This window comes from Engystomops pustulosus, chromosome 7 (genome assembly GCF_040894005.1).
Source record: "Engystomops pustulosus chromosome 7, aEngPut4.maternal, whole genome shotgun sequence".
NCBI lineage: Eukaryota > Metazoa > Chordata > Amphibia > Anura > Leptodactylidae > Engystomops > Engystomops pustulosus.
The window spans coordinates 79,033,338-79,051,579 of NC_092417.1; the positions used below are offsets into that span (position 1 = coordinate 79,033,338).

The window sequence follows — 18,242 nt, forward strand, 5'->3', positions numbered from 1 at the left end:
CGCCTTCATGAATGTGAAATACATCAGTACTTCATATGCAAGATTTATCAAAATGGCAAAGTTACTACGATAAATCTGTAGAGCAGAAAAGCAAAAAACTAAATAAATTGGCGCATAATTCCTGACTACTAATAAATGTCCCCCACAGAGCACATTATGATAAGAAGGAAAGTGCTGCTGCCCCTGAGCTCTCTCTGCAGATAATTTACTATATTTATATATGTATGTATGTATGTGTGTTCAGGTGTCACAGCCTCTTCATGCTCCTGTTCTCTCCTTCCACTGTGTAAGGAGCCTGGAGATCCCTTGCAGCAGTAGCAGATGGGCTGGTAGGAGGGTTGGAGTGTTCCTCATGCACTGACCTATAGGAGCTGAGTTGGAGTCACACTCTGCACTCCTGCGCTGCTGCTACTGCTGCTGTGACCTTGCCTTGGACCTCTTGCTATCGCCTGGAGAAGAAGATCTTCGATGACACCTATTTCTTCATTTCGTCAGAAAAGGAACACTTGCCAAGAACATTGACTTCCAGGATATGATCAAAGGTCCCACAAGTATAAATAGGAGAGAGACTTGAGCCCTGAAGTCAGTTCAGAAGAGGCAGCTGAGATCCCTGGAGCTTATACTGCTGGTTCCCAGAGCTGAGCACAGGTAGGACCCACCATCCTCTCTATATAACATCCCTGCTTCTGTCCAGAGATGAGTACAGGTAGGACCCACCATCCTCTGTATATAACATGCCTGCAGCTGTCCACAGATCAGTACAGGTAGGACCCACCATTCTCTGTATATAACATGCCTGCTGCTGTCCAGAGATGAGTACAGGTAGGACCCACCATCCTCTCTATATAACATGCCTGCTGCTGTCCAGAGATGAGCACAGGTAGGACCCACCATCCTTTCTATATAACATGCCTGCTGCTGTCCAGAGATGAGCACAGGTAGGACCCACCATCCTTTCTATATAACATGCCTGCTGCTGTCCAGAGATGAGCACAGGTAGGACCCACCATCCTCTCTATATAACATGCCTGCTGCTGTCCAGAGATGAGCACAGGTAGGACCCACCATCCTTTCTATATAACATGCCTGCTCCTGTCCAGAGATGAGCACAGGTAGGACCCACCATCCTCTCTATATAACATGCCTACTGCTGTCCACAGATCAGTACAGGAAGGACCCACCATCCTCTGTATATAAGATGCCTGCTGCTGTCCAGAGATCAGTACAGGTAGGACCCACCATTCTCTGTATATAACATGCCTGCTGCTGTCCAGAGATGAGTACAGGTAGGACCCACCATTCTCTGTATATAACATGCCTGCTGCTGTCCAGAGATGAGTACAGGTAGGACCCACCATCCTTTCTATATAACATGCCTGCTCCTGTCCAGAGATGAGCACAGGTAGGACCCACCATCCTCTGTATATAACATGCCTACTGCTGTCCAGAGATGAGTACAGGTAGGACCCACCATCCTCTGTGTATAACATGCCTGCTGCTGTCCAGAGATGAGTACAGGTAGGACCCACCATCCTCTCTATATAACATGCCTGCTGCTGTCCAGAGATGAGCACAGGTAGGACCCACCATCCTTTCTATACAACATGCCTGCTCCTGTCCAGAGATGAGAACAGGTAGGACCCACCATTCTCTGTATATAACATGCCTGCTCCTGTCCAGAGATGAGTACAGGTAGGACCCACCATCCTCTCTATATAACATTCCTGCTGCTGTAGGGGATGTGACTGTTGACATGACTGTTGGGTTCTAGAGCTGAGCACAGGTAGTACTGTTCTCTGTATATGACATGATTTCTTCGGTCTAGAGTTAAATAGAACCAGTATCCAATGTATATAATATGACTGCTGGGGAGTACAGGTAGTATCAGAGTAAAAACATAAGGAAGGAACATCGGCTCACCCTGATGATGTATTCCATAGCACATGGAACCATCCGAGCAAGGATCCCTCCGGCTTGGAGAGTGGAAATATAGCAAACAAGAAACACGATCCAGCTTCCAAGGATGCAATAGGAATCGATGTAAAATTTTCAAGGCTTTACTCCATTTTGGTAAAAAAATGACAAATTCGGCAATGGGATACAACAGCATAAGTTGTCTACGCGTTTTGGGTATTATAAGGGTGCTTAATACCCGAAACGCGTAGACGACTTATGCTGTTGTATCCCATGGCCGAATTTGTCATTTTTTAACGAAATGGAATAAAGCCTTGAAAATTTTACATCGATTCCTGTTGCATCCTTGGAAGCTGGATCGTGTTTCTTGTTTGCTACAGGTAGTATCCACCATTGAGGAAAAAAGAGAAAAACCAGCTCACCTCCATGACTGCATGAATACCGGCACGAAACCCGCCTTGTTTGCTGAGGCACCAACACTCAGAGAAATAAAGTTGATGGTCCAGCCAGTAAATGCAATCTTTTTAGACTTTTATTTCATCCAATATTCATTTGTCCATAGTGTTATTCCAGCATTCCTACGCGTTTCGAGCGATCTAGTCGCTCTTAATCATGGAATATCGAATACATTTCATAATGATCCCTTTAAGTACCTCCTCTCATAGACACCTGTGAGGTGGGTGTGTACAAATTATGACATCACACCTCACCGATGTGAGGGAAGTGTACAAAAAGGACCAGAACATGTGAATAATCCAAAAATACAGTATACAAAACAATTACAAATATAACTTGGTACAAAAGCTACACTTAAAACTGCCATATTATAAATACGTTTCAAAAGAAGAAGGGAAACTTTCTCTGCGTCTCCGGAGACGCAGAGAAAGTTTCCCTTCTTCTTTTGAAACGTATTTATAATATGGCAGTTTTAAGTGTAGCTTTTGTACCAAGTTATATTTGTAATTGTTTTGTATACTGTATTTTTGGATTATTCACATGTTCTGGTCCTTTTTGTACACTTCCCTCACATCGATGAGGTGTGATGTCATAATTTGTACACACCCACCTCACAGGTGTCTATGAGAGGAGGTACTTAAAGGGATCATTATGAAATGTATTCGATATTCCATGATTAAGAGCGACTAGATCGCTCGAAACGCGTAGGAATGCTGGAATAACACTATGGACAAATGAATATTGGATGAAATAAAAGTCTAAAAAGATTGCATTTACTGGCTGGACCATCAACTTTATTTCTCTGAGTATCCACCATTCTCTGTATATGATATGACTGCTGGAGTCCATAGGCGCGAGTGAGGAAGGACCCTCGATCCACTGCATATAATGTCACTACTGGGGTTCAGAAATGAGTGCAGGTAAGACTCTATCCCACTCCCCTTCTCCTGTAAATAACATTATCAGCTGTAGAGGATACTCCCTTGGATGATGAGTGGTAGAATTAAAAATACCTGGTACATACAGCGAAATATCAGCAGATTCACATTATTAGCTATCCAAAAGCCCCCCCAACAGTGATTAGTTCTCGTCTCGTCCGGGGTCTGAGATCCAGAACTGGGGGATGGACAGACATGGAAGAAAAGGATTTGGCTTTGGCATTTATTATGGTTTCAGTGATTCACTGTATGACAGAGAATATTCCATGAGGCCTCTTCTCCAGCTGAACCCCCATCCTCCGCAGTAGAGATCAGAGACATTAACCATGGTGCTGTAGTTACTCATATAACTCATCTTTTACAAAGCCTGTAATAAGTGCACTAAGCTCAGATACTGAACCAGCAGGATTTGTATATAGTTGTACCATTGGCAAAGCTAAGAGTTTGCTGCTAAGCTACAGTATGTAAGTGTTTCATGAGTGATGCTGGATCACCTATTAAGCAGGCTGCTCAGCCTTTACCAGTGTTTCCTGTCGTGTCGGTAGAATTGGGGGACCAGTAATTATTTTACTGCCTCCCATAAAGGCAATTTGAATAAGATTCTAGGTGTTGTCCAGTAAAAAAGAAATTTAAATGTATCACACATGATACTACTGATTCTCTGCTGTATCATTCCCCATTCAGAATTTTTTTAAGTTTGATCTCCTGTACCTAAGTTTATTATTAGTCTACTACTTTAGGAGTAGGAAAATGGATCTTTTCTGACCAGACAATGATTATATGATGAAAGTAACATCAGTATCTTGGCTTCATCCCTTAAGGTAGTTTACTGAGTCTTTTTCAAGTTATTTGTCAGGGGTGAAACATTACTGGTATTTTATATTTGCTTTGGGTACACAAAAAAGTTTTTTGGTCTTAGATGCCCCCACACCCCTTTTATCCTGTTTTCTGTGATACATGTATGATCAGTCGTCGTATCTAAGCCTTTCATAAAGGGTTAAGAGTTTGACGCTTGTGGAATGTTCCACTTTTCCCCCTTGAACATTTCCGGTTTCAGTCTTATGGGAAAATTGCAGTTTACATATTTATAAAGTCAAATGTGCAGTTCTAAATAAGTGAATACAGGGGCTGGCACAAGCAGTGCCACTAATGCCCTCCTCACACTATACAGAGTTAGGGTTTCCACATTTCAAAAAACGGTCACAACAGAAGACAGGTATCACATTCTGGCAACAATAGGAATGAATTAGTTGCACACATAAAAATAGAGGTCAGGTAGTCACCCATTACACAGATGTAAGGGAATGTTAGTGTAGGACAGCATCCAATATTACCCCAAACATGGCTGCATGCAGTGTAAAGTCAATGTAGTAATAGAAAAAAGCAGCAGCTTTCCAAGATAATGCAATAAATCAGTAGTTTCTGTTATTCATCAGAGGTATGATGCAACGTTTCCACCATGCTTGGTAAAGACCTTGTGGTCGAAACGTTGCATCATACCTCTGATGAATAAAAGAAACTACTGATATATTTAAATAAATAATGGATATTGTTTGAATAATGAAAAGTTATACAAATTCCCAATATATTTTCTGTATCAATTCCTTACAGTTTTCTAGATCTCTGCTTGCTGTTAATCTGTAGAAAGCTTCATTGTTTATTTCCAGTGAACAGAAATCTGACCATGATCACACAGGTGCCCGGCTCGTTATAAGCCACAGCTCTGATTACTCTCTGACACTAACGAGCCGTGCACCTGTATGACCATGGTCAGATTTCCACTGAAATAAACAATGAAACTTTCTATAGCAGGGCAGCAAGCAGAGATCTAGAAAACTATGAGGAATTGATACAGTAAGTATATTGGTAAATTGTATTATTTTTCATCATAAAAAATGGCATTCATTTGGCAAAGTGGGAATACCCCTTTAAGATGCTTGACAACATAATGGTAATTGTTTATTAGGTTAATTTCTGCTGGTAGGTTCCCTGCACTGTGTGATGAGGTAACATCAATGGATACAGAGCTTTACTTCTGGGTAACTTTATACAGCCTCCAGCTTTAGAGAAATAAGACTGTGCTGTTGCCCGATCAGCTTTCATTTACTAACCCACCCATAAAGAATAATAGCGGTGCTTTGGTTGGAAGCTATTTAACAAATCTTCTAAATGAGGCCTATTGTCGAAGAAGAATCAAACTTACAGCAATTATGCAACAATCAAGTAGGTCAGCAATGGGGAACAGATTTTGTTTTCTGGAAAAAGCTGCTAGATAACATCTCTTTTAAAGGACAGTTTAATGATATTTTATCTATGCTTCTTTTTTATCTTAGAATTGACCATTCTCAGCACCTCTATCATCATCATGAGTCTTTGGATACTGCCGCTAAGTGCTCTCCTCCTCCTGGACCAGTGTCACTGCATGTTCCTGGGCAATGACACCTTCCTGGAGAGTTTCCTGGGCAAATACAAGGACAGTGCCCCCCACTCAAGAAGCCGAAGAGCCATATCCAGGTCTGATAAGGAAGAAATCCTGCAACTTCACAACAAGCTTAGAGGACAAGTACATCCATCAGCTTCCAACATGGAGTACATGGTAGGTCCATCCTCTCCTGTAGCACACTGGCACGTAATGGTTTAGTAGTTCTATCTGTAGTTTGGTGGTAATCACTAGAGCTTTTCCGTGTTATACACTGGTTCAATTCCTGCATTTATGTCTTATAATATAACAAAATATAAGCTATGAGGGGCTCTAGGAAGGTGGGATGACAGCTTTATCAACTTTATCTGGAAGGGTAATCCATAATTTAGAGGTTCACATTTGAGTCTGACCTTAAAAGGTGGGGGTCACTGCTTGGCAGCAACTACTTAGCACAGAGCCCCTTCTCTTTCACACCACACAGGATCTATTTTGGTCACAGAGGATTTAACTTTCCCAGAGCTGAGAATGGAGCTAGAACTCACAGGCGGAACAAGGCACAGCCGAGTATTTGGGTTGGCGTTGGATATTAAGGCTGTGTAGTGACACAGTGTTCGTCTGTGTTTATCTGGAGCCTGACGGACGGATGGTGCTGTATATCTGACTATGCTGAATGCACTGTTCTCCAGGATTTTATAAGAATAAAGAGTTTTATGTCCAAGCGAATAATATGAAATTTGTGCTTAGAGGCAGCTTATGTGGAGTCCAATGTTAACCTGTGCTTTGCTGGAGGACTGTACACAGGATATTTTCAACAACACTGTTGATAGACCTTTCCTCTGTGTTATATGTTCTGGTCAAATATTACAAGGTACTGAAGTAGAAGGAGCAGGGTTCGTCTTACAGCACAGAGTATTTAAGAACAAGTATGTGCTGATCTTGGCAGTAGTCACAGAAGGACAGCTAATAGAATGAGCAGGCTCCTCCTAGCAAGACAGAGTATTTTCAGAGGGGATTGTGCTGATCTTCTAAGGGTTCACAAATGGAGTCACAAGATGGAAGAGCAGAGATCTCCTAGCAGATCAGAGTATTTCAGCAGACAAGTTTGCTGATCTTGGGACCACCGCTTCAAATTGGATTTGGAATCTGTACATTTCACCCTGGCTGCTCATTAATCCATGATGCCAGACATGTGAATAATGAATTCAACCTAGCGTAATAATGAAAAATGGCAAATTTCTCAAAAAGCATAAAAATCAGGATAATAAGCTGCCATGTCATTGCCTCCTGCTGTTACCATGTGATTAGGAACATTGCTCAAAGATTATTTTGTGCATAGAGTTCATCCTCGTTGATCTGGCTATTGTAGTAGTGCTCCCTACTGAACATGTGACTGAGAAAACAAGGTGTTTAGCTCAATTAACTCCTCACCCATAAATCCTCTCCTCGTTCCTCAGCCAGTACCAGGATATGGGAAAAAAATCAGAAAACAAACGCCATCTGCCTGGTCCTGAGACAATATTACAGACAGAATCAGGACTGTCAATACATGCTAGGCCTCTTTTACAAACGTATGAAAACAGCCGTATGCTCCCCATACTGTATCGTTTTCATGCGGCCACATTCATTTCAATGGCCAATCAATGGGCAGTAATGAATTTAAATGGCTGTATTATCCACTGTACCGTATCATGAGCAAGATGTAAAAAAATGTAGAGCCCATCCTATTTTCAGCCTCTATATGCAGCTAGTATGTAACACATATTTTAAACATTCCCATAGTCTTCTATGGGGTATACGGAATGGAAATACAGGAGAAAATAGGACATGCCCTATATTTTTTTCTCTCACGGTACAGTACAGTAGACAATACAGCCATGTAAATTGATTGCCGTATTTCCCATTTAAATGAATGTGGCCGCATGCTACCCGTATGAACATGGCTGTTTTCATACGTTCACTTGAAAGAGGCCCTCTTCAGTATTTTTGGTCCTTACATCCCACGTGTTGCTTATGGTTCTGCACAGTATGCTGCTGTATATATGTGCCTCATCCAGGGGGACCAGAACCAGTGGGAGGTGCATTCGGTCAGACAGTTATTATTAGCCTACGGACAGACCTGCAAATATGGATAAAAAACAAAACATATATATACGGATTCATATGGGACTGAAACATTGGACTGGAAAAAATCATATGTTTGTCTGAACTTAGTATGGTGTCACTGGGGGCTGATCTTTTGGGGGTACAGTGTTTTCTTGTCCTTGGCGGAGTCCCAATCCAGTGCATACAGCCTCCTGCAATCCACAGCAGCATTGAAGGAGTTATCATGGCTACTAGAATACATGAAAAATATCTGAAGCTGGAGTCAGTTTATTGGAGGTAACTTCTCTGCCCACAAAGGCAGCAGACGGGCAAGAAAGAGCCTCATTCTAGGGCTGTGGAAAAGTACAGGGAAGAGCTGGCAGACGCAGCCGGAATGTTTGCCATGAAAATTACAGCCTCAGGACCTTGCTTCATGGTCCGAAGTGACCTGAAGTGACTTTGCAAGAGGGAGCATTTTAGGAGAAGGGAAGTGTCGGGTAGATGAGTTGTGTCCTATCTGTTTTATCATTGGAACCTGCACCCACCTGAATCATGTACAGCGCATGTATCTTGTACTAAAGAATGTACCCTCCAACTCCGTGTCAAAAATGCATATTCTGTATGATGCATTGTTGCTTTGACTGGTTGATTGTGTGTGTTTGGTCTTGAAGGTGTCTTGAGGTTGAGCCCGCTGCTGCACCTGTACTGGGCGTTAGTACTTCTCCCCAGTTCATCCATGCAACTTTATTTGTTACATGTAATGGGACTGAAGTTTTTTGAGCAACATTAATTTTTGCGGTGGAGTTTCTGCAAAAATAGTTACAAATATTCATAATGTCTGTCATTTATAGTCTGAGAGCCACTGTGATGAATGAAAGTCATGTTACTCTAGGATAAACCTCCATAACTTCCATACATTTAGTGAACAGCAGCTTCTCAGGACTGGAGGACTTTGCGCTAGGGTCCTAGAAAGTTTATGTCAGGACTTGCTTATTACCTATTTCTAGTTTCCTAATGATATTAAACTTGTTTGGATAAAACTTTGCAATCAAGATGAAAAAAAATTCTTTCCTCATCCCTTGAGAGATGTTCGCCCAGAAGCTGAGAGCTGGATTATCTCTTAGGCCTCTTGCACACTAGCGTTGCGTTTCACGTCAGGGTGCAATGCGTGAAAAACTGACGTTTTGGCTGCGTTTTTGTTCCATTTTTCCTTGGAGTAATTTGCGTTTTTGCGTTTTTCACGCGCGTGTTGTTAGCGTTGTTTTTGCGTTTTCGGCGCATTTTTGACGCGCGTTTCAATGGGAGACTCGAGCAGTTTTCAAAGGGACCATGGTTTGGGATTAAAATGTGTTATTTAATTGAAAAATAATGTCTTCTGATAATTTGCAAACATCTGCGATCTATTCTTCACTGTTCCGCGCATATATTATCTCCCGACAATTTAGCAGATGTGAAGAACAGTGAAGAATAGAATAAAATCATTGTACACAGTGAACACAGTGACCACAGGATCATTTAAGATAAAAACACAGTGCAGAACACAGTGCAGAATAGATTACAGATGTTCGGCACATCTGCTTACTTGTCGGGAGATACGCGCGGAACGTCGCGAACAAAATAGCATGTGAAGAACAATATATATGTGTGTGAAGAACACATTGCAGATGTTTAAATACATCTGCAATGTGTTCTTCACACATATATATTGATCTTCACATGCTATTTTGTTCGCGCCGTTCCGCGCGTATCTCCCGACAAGTAAGCAGATGTGCCGAACATCTGTAATCTATTCTGCACTGTGTTCTGCACTGTGTTTTTATCTTAAATGATCCTGTGGTCACTGTGTTCACTGTGTTCACTGTTTTTATTCTATTCTTCACTGTTCTTCATTGTGTTTTATTAATTAAATGATCGTTCGCGAGCAGGGGAAATAATGTTATTCTGGTCACCTAGCAACCCTTACGTTTAAAACGCATTGCACTCGCATTGCACTTGCAATGATTGCGAGTGCAATGCGTTCTTGATGCATCTCCATAGACTTGAATGGGGCGTGAAAAACGCGCGTGACTCGCAAAAATAGAGCATGCTGCGATTTTGACGCGCGTGCAAACGAACGCAAGCACGCGCGTTCAAAACCACGCTAATGGAGAAAGACCCATTGAATACAATGGGACAGAGTGCAATGCGAGTTCTGAGCGTCAAATGCACGCGCAGAACTCGCGCGTGAAAAACGCCAGTGGAGAAGGGGCCTTATTGTAGCTGGATGCTCAGAATAGCGTTTCATTTGTAGTGGAGACTCTTGGCAGAAGATGTGGGGAAGCAGTTGTGTACAGGATATGCTGCTGCTGCTATGAAATATATGAAAGCCTCAGTGCGCAGACATGACTGTGCAGCCTTCAAGCTTCTGTTATCCTATAGATTTTCCAGGCTTGGAGAGTGGAAGGCAGCCAAAACCAAATGTGAAAATCTCTATATACTGAAGCTGTACAGTTACTCTATGGAAAATGAGGCCATATCATCCAGAGAGATACTCCTCCTCTTACGGGAATGGGTAAAGTTTACTGTTCGCTAGGAACGTCAGTGAACTACTGTGTGCTTACCTTATGGAACTAAAGAGAAATCTGCAACTACAACTCTCCCCTGATAAATGTATATATAACAGACACATGGGGTGATGTATGCATAAGGATTTACTGAAAATTTCGTTAGATGCATTGACACTGATCTTTAGTGAATGGTCAGATTATAGTTTCAGTGATGTCACTGCTGCTCTCTAGTGATGGATAGGCTGTATTCTCAGGGATGTCACTGCTGCTCTCTAGTGATGGATAGGCTGTATTCTCAGTGATGTCACTGCTGCTCTCTAGTGATGGATAGGCTGTATTCTCAGTGATGTCACTGCTGCTCTCTAGTGAATGGATAGGCTGTATTCGCAGGGATGTCACTGCTGCTCTCTAGTGATGGATAGGCTGTATTCTCAGGGATGTCACTGCTGCTCTCTAGTGAATGGATAGGCTGTATACTCAGTGATGTCACTGCTGCTCTAGTGAATGGATAGGCTGTATTCTCAATGATGTCACTGCTGCTCTCTAGTGAATAGATAGGCTGTATTCTCAGTGATGTCACTGCTGCTGTCTAGTGAATGGATAGGCTGTATTCTCAGTGATGTCACTGCTGCTCTCTAGTGAATGGATAGGCTGTATTCTCAGTGATGTCACTGCTGATCTCTAGTGAATGGTTAGGCTGTATTGTCAGTGAAGTGACTGCTGCTCTCTAGTGAATGGATAGGCTGTATTCTCAGTGATTTCACTGCTGCTCTCTAGTGATGGATAGGCTGTATTCTCAGTGATGTCACTGCTCCTCTCTAGTGAATAGATAGGCTGTATTCTCAGTGATGTCACTGTTGCTCTCTAGTGAATGGATAGGCTGTATTCTCAGTGATGTCACTGCTGCTCTCTAGTGATGGATTGGCTGTATTCTCAGTGATGTCACCGCTGCTCTCTAGTGAATGGATAGGCTGTATTCCCAGTGATGTCACTGCTCCTCTCTAGTGGATGGATAGGCTGTATTCTCAGTGATGTCACTGTTCTCTAGTGAATGGATAGGCTGTATTCTCAGTGATGTTACCGCTGCTCTCTAGTGAATGGATAGGCTGTATTCTCAGTGATACCACTGCTGCTCTCTAGTGAATGGATAGGCTGTATTCCTAGTGATGTCACTGCTGATCTCGAGTGAATGGATAGGATGTATTCTCAGTGATGTCACTGCTACTCTCTAGTGAATGGATAGACTGTATTCTCAGTGATGTCACTGCTGCTCTCTAGTGAATGGATAGGCTGTATTCTCAGTGATACCACTGCTGCTCTCTAGTGAATGGGTAGGCTGTATTCCTAGTGATGTCACTGCTGCTCTCTAGTGAATGGATAGGCTGTATTCTCAGTGATGTCACTGCTGCTCTCTAGTGAATGGATAGGCTGTATTCTCAGTGATACCACTGCTGCTCTCTAGTAAATGGATAGGCTGTATTCCTAGTGATGTCACTGCTGCTCTCTAGTGAATGGATAGGCTGTATTCTCAGTGATGTCACTGTTCTCTAGTGAATGGATAGGCTGTATTCTCAGTGATGTCACCGCTGCTCTCTAGTAAATGGATAGGCTGTATTCTCAGGGATGTCACTGCTGCTCTCTAGTGAATGGATAGGCTGTATTCTCAGTGATATTACTGCTGCTCTCCAGTGAATGGATAGGCTGTATTCTCAGTGATACCACTGCTGCTCTCTAGTGAATGGATAGGCTGTATTCCTAGTGATGTCACTGCTGCTCTCTAGTGAATGGATAGGCTGTATTATCAGTGATGTCACTGCTGCTCTCTAGTGAATGGATAGGCTGTGTTCTCAGTGATACCACTGCTGCTCTCTAGTAAATGGATAGGCTGTATTCCTAGTGATGTCACTGCTGCTCTCTAGTGAATGGATAGGCTGTATTCTCAGTGATGTCACTGTTCTCTAGTGAATGGATAGGCTGTATTCTCAGTGATGTCACTGCTGCTCTCTAGTGAATGGATAGGCTGTATTCTCAGTGATACCACTGCTGCTCTCTAGTGAATGGATAGGCTGTATTCTCAGTGATGTCACTGCTGCTCTCTAGTTAATGGATAGGTTGTATTCTCAGTGATGTCACTGCTGCTCTCTAGTTAATGGATAGGCTGTATTATCAGTGATGTCACTGCTGCTCTCTAGTGAATGGATAGGCTGTGTTCTCAGTGATACCACTGCTGCTCTCTAGTAAATGGATAGGCTGTATTCCTAGTGATGTCACTGCTGCTCTCTAGTGAATGGATAGGCTGTATTCTCAGTGATGTCACTGTTCTCTAGTGAATGGATAGGCTGTATTCTCAGTGATGTCACCGCTGCTCTCTAGTAAATGGATAGGCTGTATTCTCAGTGATGTCACTGCTGCTCTCTAGTGAATGGATAGGCTGTATTCTCAGTGATACCACTGCTGCTCTCTAGTGAATGGATAGGCTGTATTCTCAGTGATGTCACTGCTGCTCTCTAGTTAATGGATAGGTTGTATTCTCAGTGATGTCACTGCTGCTCTCTAGTTAATGGATAGGCTGTATTCTCAGTGATGTCACTGCTGCTCTCTCGTGTATGGATAGGCTGTATTGTCAGTGATGTCACTGCTGCTCTCTAGTGAATGGATAGGCTATATTCTCAGTGATGTCACTGCTGCTCTCTAGTGAATGGATAGGCTGTATTCTCAGTGAGCAGTATATATTTGCATTTTATATTACATTCAGGGCATTGGAGCATTGATGGTTGTTCATTGATATCATGGGAAGCCTGCAATTTCCACTTTTATACTTAGCAAGTTGCATAAGTAATATTGTATGAAATTCCTTGATAATCATGGTTGATCCAGCAGAGGAAAACTCCTTACTGCCCCCTAGTGGTGTTGTAGTGGATGAATATTCCCAGGTTATTGCTGTTGTGACTGTTCCTGATCTTGTCCCCTTTCCTCCAGCTCCAGTAGAGGTAAATTTGTCATTGCACTATGAGTACAAGATTTCAGTATTTCAGGAAATAAAATTTTGTTGAAGTTGATTTTCATCTATCGTAGTAATAATAAATGTTTTTTAATGTTTGAAGTAGGAGTTGACTTGGGATTCAATGTTTTTAATAATAGATTATTAACCCTTTCCTGTCTGCTCTGCGGAAATAGTGTATTAAATTGGCAGAATTATTTGCAGGGATCTTCCTTTATCTTTAATGAGAATCAGACCTGGAAGCCAAGAGGAAATAGGTTGAACCTTTCTATCAACTCAGCTAACACAACAAGGTGGCTCTCTAGGTTACTGGAACTAATCTACCACAGATCCCAATCCTCAAGGCACAGGCTTCAGTCTGGGGCACAGATTTCTGGGTCATGTCTCGTGACCCCAGATGAAGAAGGAACATGTGGTTTTATCATGTAACTGGTGGCTGCATATACAACTTTGTATTAGACTTTTTATTTTTGGATTTCACTATTTTCTATACTTTAACTGCTATCTGTCAAAGGCTTAATCTCATTCTAGCCTTGTCTACATAACATAATTTATGAGTTTATCATTTGGCATTCACACAATGTTGTGTGAGTTTAACACAGCAAAATTCATATCTGTTTCATGACTTGAGTTTGTCTCCATGTACCAGTGCACAGGAAATGCAATTTTCTGGGACTTCCAGTTTTGGCACTGATGAAAAATACGTGTGTTAGTGCGTTCCTCCATTCCGGTGCTCCGGAATGACACGTTTAAATAGCTGGAAGTCAATCTGTGAGGCTGGCTCCAGACCTTTATTGGCTACTTACCTTTGTAGAGCTATTTCTGCTCTGAAATGGACAGAAAACCTGCCCGTCTCCCCACCCAAGAATTGGAGATGCCTATCCCCTTCCCAAGAAGGTGCCCTCTAGTCACTGCTGCTCTCTAATGAATGGATGGGCTGTATTCTCAGTGATGTCATTGCTGCTCTCTAGTGATTGAATAGGTTGTATTGTCAGTGATATCACTGCTGCTCTCTAGTGAATGGATAGGCTGTATTCTCAGTGATGTAACCAATGCTCTCTAGTGAATGGATAGGCTGTATTCTCAGTGATGTCACTGCTGCTCTCTAGTGAATGGATAGGCTATATTCTCAGTGATGGCACTGCTGCTCTCTAGTGAATGGATAGGCTGTATTGTCAGTGACATCACTGCTGCTTTCTAGTGAATGGATAGGCTGTATTGTCAGTGACATCACTGCTGCTTTCTAGTGAATGGATAGGCTGTATTCTCAGTGATGTCACTGCTGCTCTCTAGTGAATGGAGTTGGAGACCACTACCACATTTAAGCGAGCTGGAGCAGAAACAATCTTCACCTTTAGAACATACTTCAAATGCAGAGGTTAGATCTGTGTGCAAGGTGGATTATTACAGTCTGGCCAGGGAGGTTGTGAAATGTCTGGCCCCTGACCTGGATAACAAGCTCAAAGCTACAAGGCATGCTCACGGATGTTAAAGAGGGGGTGCAAAACTATGAGGAACAGCTATCATTAGAAGTGCAGGCATCAGAGGCATACATTTGTATGTCTTTACGTATTTTAATAACTAGTAATGATAAAGAAGCAACAAGTAAGCAAGTCTTGTACACATAATGTTGAATTGTTCGTTATTATAGTGTAGCAAATGTATATAATGTGCCTCCCTCAATGTATGTAGTATATGGATGTAATGGTAACTGTGTCTGTGACACATAAGCCTATAAGGTAAGTATCATTAAGCCTGGACACAATGCACAAAAGAATTTCCTCTCAGGGATCAATAAAGTCTATCATATTGTTTCGTAAAGGACTCATGAAAAGAGATTGACACCCAGTACCAGAGGCTTGATCATTTGGCAAAAAAGCTGACCGACAACACAGAGTACCTTGTAAACAGGTAGAGACACAGCAATCTGAGTCTAGTAGACCTCCCAGAGAAAGTCCCAGGAGGCATGCTGCGGAAGGTATATGAGGAAGACCTTCCAGAGCTCTCGGTCTAGGATTAAGGAGACCAGTAGAGAGAGCACATGGCATAAGACCTCCATTGGCAAATACCACAGTCTCCCCGCTGCACCATCGGCAGGCTTTAGTCAAATATCTCAGTTATACCAGCAAAGAAGAGATCCTGAAGACTTACAGGAATTTACATTCCCCACTGTTTACTAAGAGTTACAAGGTACTGTTCTTTGCTAACTTTTCAGCAGTGTCAACCAAAAATTGCAAACTGTTTATTTGCTCCTCTCTTGCCCAGCACTTCTACACTTAAGACCTAAGATGGCTTCCAACATGAGCTTAATGACCTGTAGGGAAAGGTGCATGAAAGCAGACGCTTCCATGAAGCAACTTTCGCCAGAGGATTTTTCACTGAAAGGACTAGACACTGATGTCTACCGCTGGGGCTAAGGAGATGATGGAGATTGGAGAACTGCCTCACCCAATGAGGCCAGGGACTTAGAGCTATCACGCTCTAGAAACTGCTTCTACTCACATATCAAGTTATTCAGGACTAAAATGGTCAAGAGACAGGAAAGATGGTAGGCCTGACTGTCTCAATCAGTTATTTTCAATGTAGCCTAGATGTTACTAGGGTACTCTACATTGTAAATTGTAGGGCGGGCCCTACTTGAATAACTGGTTTAGATTCACCTGACACATGGGTTTTTTTCAAAATTTGTGCAGTTTGTGCGCCTGAATAATCAAAACCAGCGCACGGTCTTTATTCTGCACCAGATTCATATAAGTGTCTGGTGCTGGGTGATAAATATGGTGAAGTATAAAACAGTAAAATTCTGTCGGTTCAGCAGTATTTTTTGGAACACGGACCTTTTTTGCGTGAGGTCATGCCCCCTTTTTACATACCGGGCACCTTTTGTCGAGCTAGTCATAGGAAAGCCAGTGTAAACCCTATATAAATGTGGTGCATTGCTTCACATCCTAGTCAGTAAATTGTGCCCATTTGTTAATTATTCAGTGACATTCAGAGATGCAAATGCAGCCTGGAAGGGTTTTCATCTGCCATGGTCAATATCTAAATAGCTCCCTCTGTGGAACCACCCGATCTTTCCTCAGGGGCGTCAAAGTAGACTCTTTGTGCAATGATGAGACAAAGGTATAACGACAATCCAAGATCTATTCCAACTTCAGGAACAAAGAAGTTAACCCAAGAGGAGCTACCCTTAAAAATTTGAGCTGGGAGGAACACAATTCTTTCAGTTTGAACAGATCAAAAACTTATATATGGACGGTTTAAGATAAATGGAGTCAGAAGCAAACCAAACCCCTTTGACAAGATGATGATGATATAAATGAGGAGTAGGAGTATCTCTATTCTCAAACTGTTGTGATCGGTATTGGGCCACAAAGATCTTTCATTCTCAGGCGGAGTGTCACAATTAGAGAATGAAAAGAAGGGATGAAAAATTGTAAAAGGCTCTCAGGTGATATGGAGATACATCATAAATGAGGTATGGAGGGACACTAATTTTAGGATTATGCACAGAGAAATCTTTGCTTTCAATCTAACCCCATCTCCAGCCTTCCTACAGAGGTTACTAGTGCAACACCCTCGCCGATGCAAGGCAGAGTGGTTGTTGCGAATACGTCCCACCATGTAGCTTGAAGCCTGTGTAGGGTCTGATCAGCCCCACAGCATGTCACTACATAGTCACTACATAACACAAATGAGCACTGCAGAGGTAGAGCCTGCCTGGTAAGGCAGGAGTTAATTGTTTTATGTGATGTAATTCCAGCAACCAATCACATGTGTTATACTGTATGTCTGTGAGCTGAGATGTAATTGGAGGAGTAGCCACCACCTGACCCGTGGGAGTAACAATACCCTGGTCAGGAAACTTCTAGGGTGCAGTCAGACCCAGGAGTCTGAAGAAGAGAGTGCAGTGTGAGGAGAGAGTTCACTCTCTCAGATTAGAGACTCTGAGGAGTCAGTGCAGCTTGCACATCAGACCAGAGCAGGTGAGCCCAGCCCCCTGCTGAAGATTGTAGTGAGACAGTTAGTTAGGAAAGGGATATCATCCTACCTTCAAGGGTGATATCTGAAGCAACCCAGGACAAGCTGAAGCATCCTTCTAGGACACCGCTACCTCCCAGCCTGCCTTTGTATCCAGGGTGATGATCTACATCCTGTGGCTCCCTCCAACTGCATCTCAGCAATCTACCATTCTGTTAAGGCACGTTGCTGCGGTTCCTGTCGGTTCCAATAAAGAACTGTAAGTTGTTTTTGTTCAACGTCTGCCTCCGTCTGGTCCCTGCTACTATGGCTGTCACCATCACGGGCACCCTGTCCACCACACAGAGACCCATACTCTAGACACCAAAGGGTTGCCCCAAGGAGAACCGCTATAGCAGCCTCTCCCTCATCATTTCTTGCCAACACCACCCTGCTGGAGACCTGCCAGGCTGTAGGACAGCCCTCTGGTTCCCCATACCAAGCACCGTGACACTAGCGTGCCTAGGCCGCAACCGGCAGCCACTCAGGTACTGCGGGCCCCGGCCGACTCCAGGCCCCAAGAAAAGGCTAGGCCCCGGTGGGGGATGTTGCACTAGCAAGCCTGAACTGTCAGATACCGTGCATGCATGCCTTTACCTTGGTCTGTGTTGTCGATCTACACTATTATGAGGATACACAGGATACACAGAAGTTATGTCCCTAGGGCAATTCCTAGAGATCCACTTATCTACCTGTTCCACTGTGATACCCAACAAGAGGACAATAGATTCCTAAACTGTCTTTCATAACATGCCTGATAGCTAACTAATGTCTTTTTCAGTAATGACTGGAACCAAGAGTTCCAACAAGGTCTAAAGTGTTAGAGATGATGAGAAAAATATTCTACCTTGAGAAACTATTCA

The 18,242-nt window shown here is 42.8% G+C and overlaps 1 protein-coding gene across 1 annotated transcript in view; it reads left to right on the plus strand.

The window, feature by feature from the left end:
- The first annotated feature begins 380 nt into the window (after window positions 1–380).
- The window catches only part of CRISPLD2 (cysteine rich secretory protein LCCL domain containing 2), a 36,923-nt gene continuing 19,061 nt past the window's right edge, over window positions 381–18,242 (plus strand). Inside the window, exons 1-2 of the mRNA XM_072117041.1 lie at window positions 381–648; window positions 5,642–5,904. Of these exons, the coding sequence (XP_071973142.1) occupies window positions 5,674–5,904 (231 nt within the window). The 5' untranslated portion in view covers window positions 381–648; window positions 5,642–5,673. The remainder of the gene's footprint in view (window positions 649–5,641; window positions 5,905–18,242) is intronic.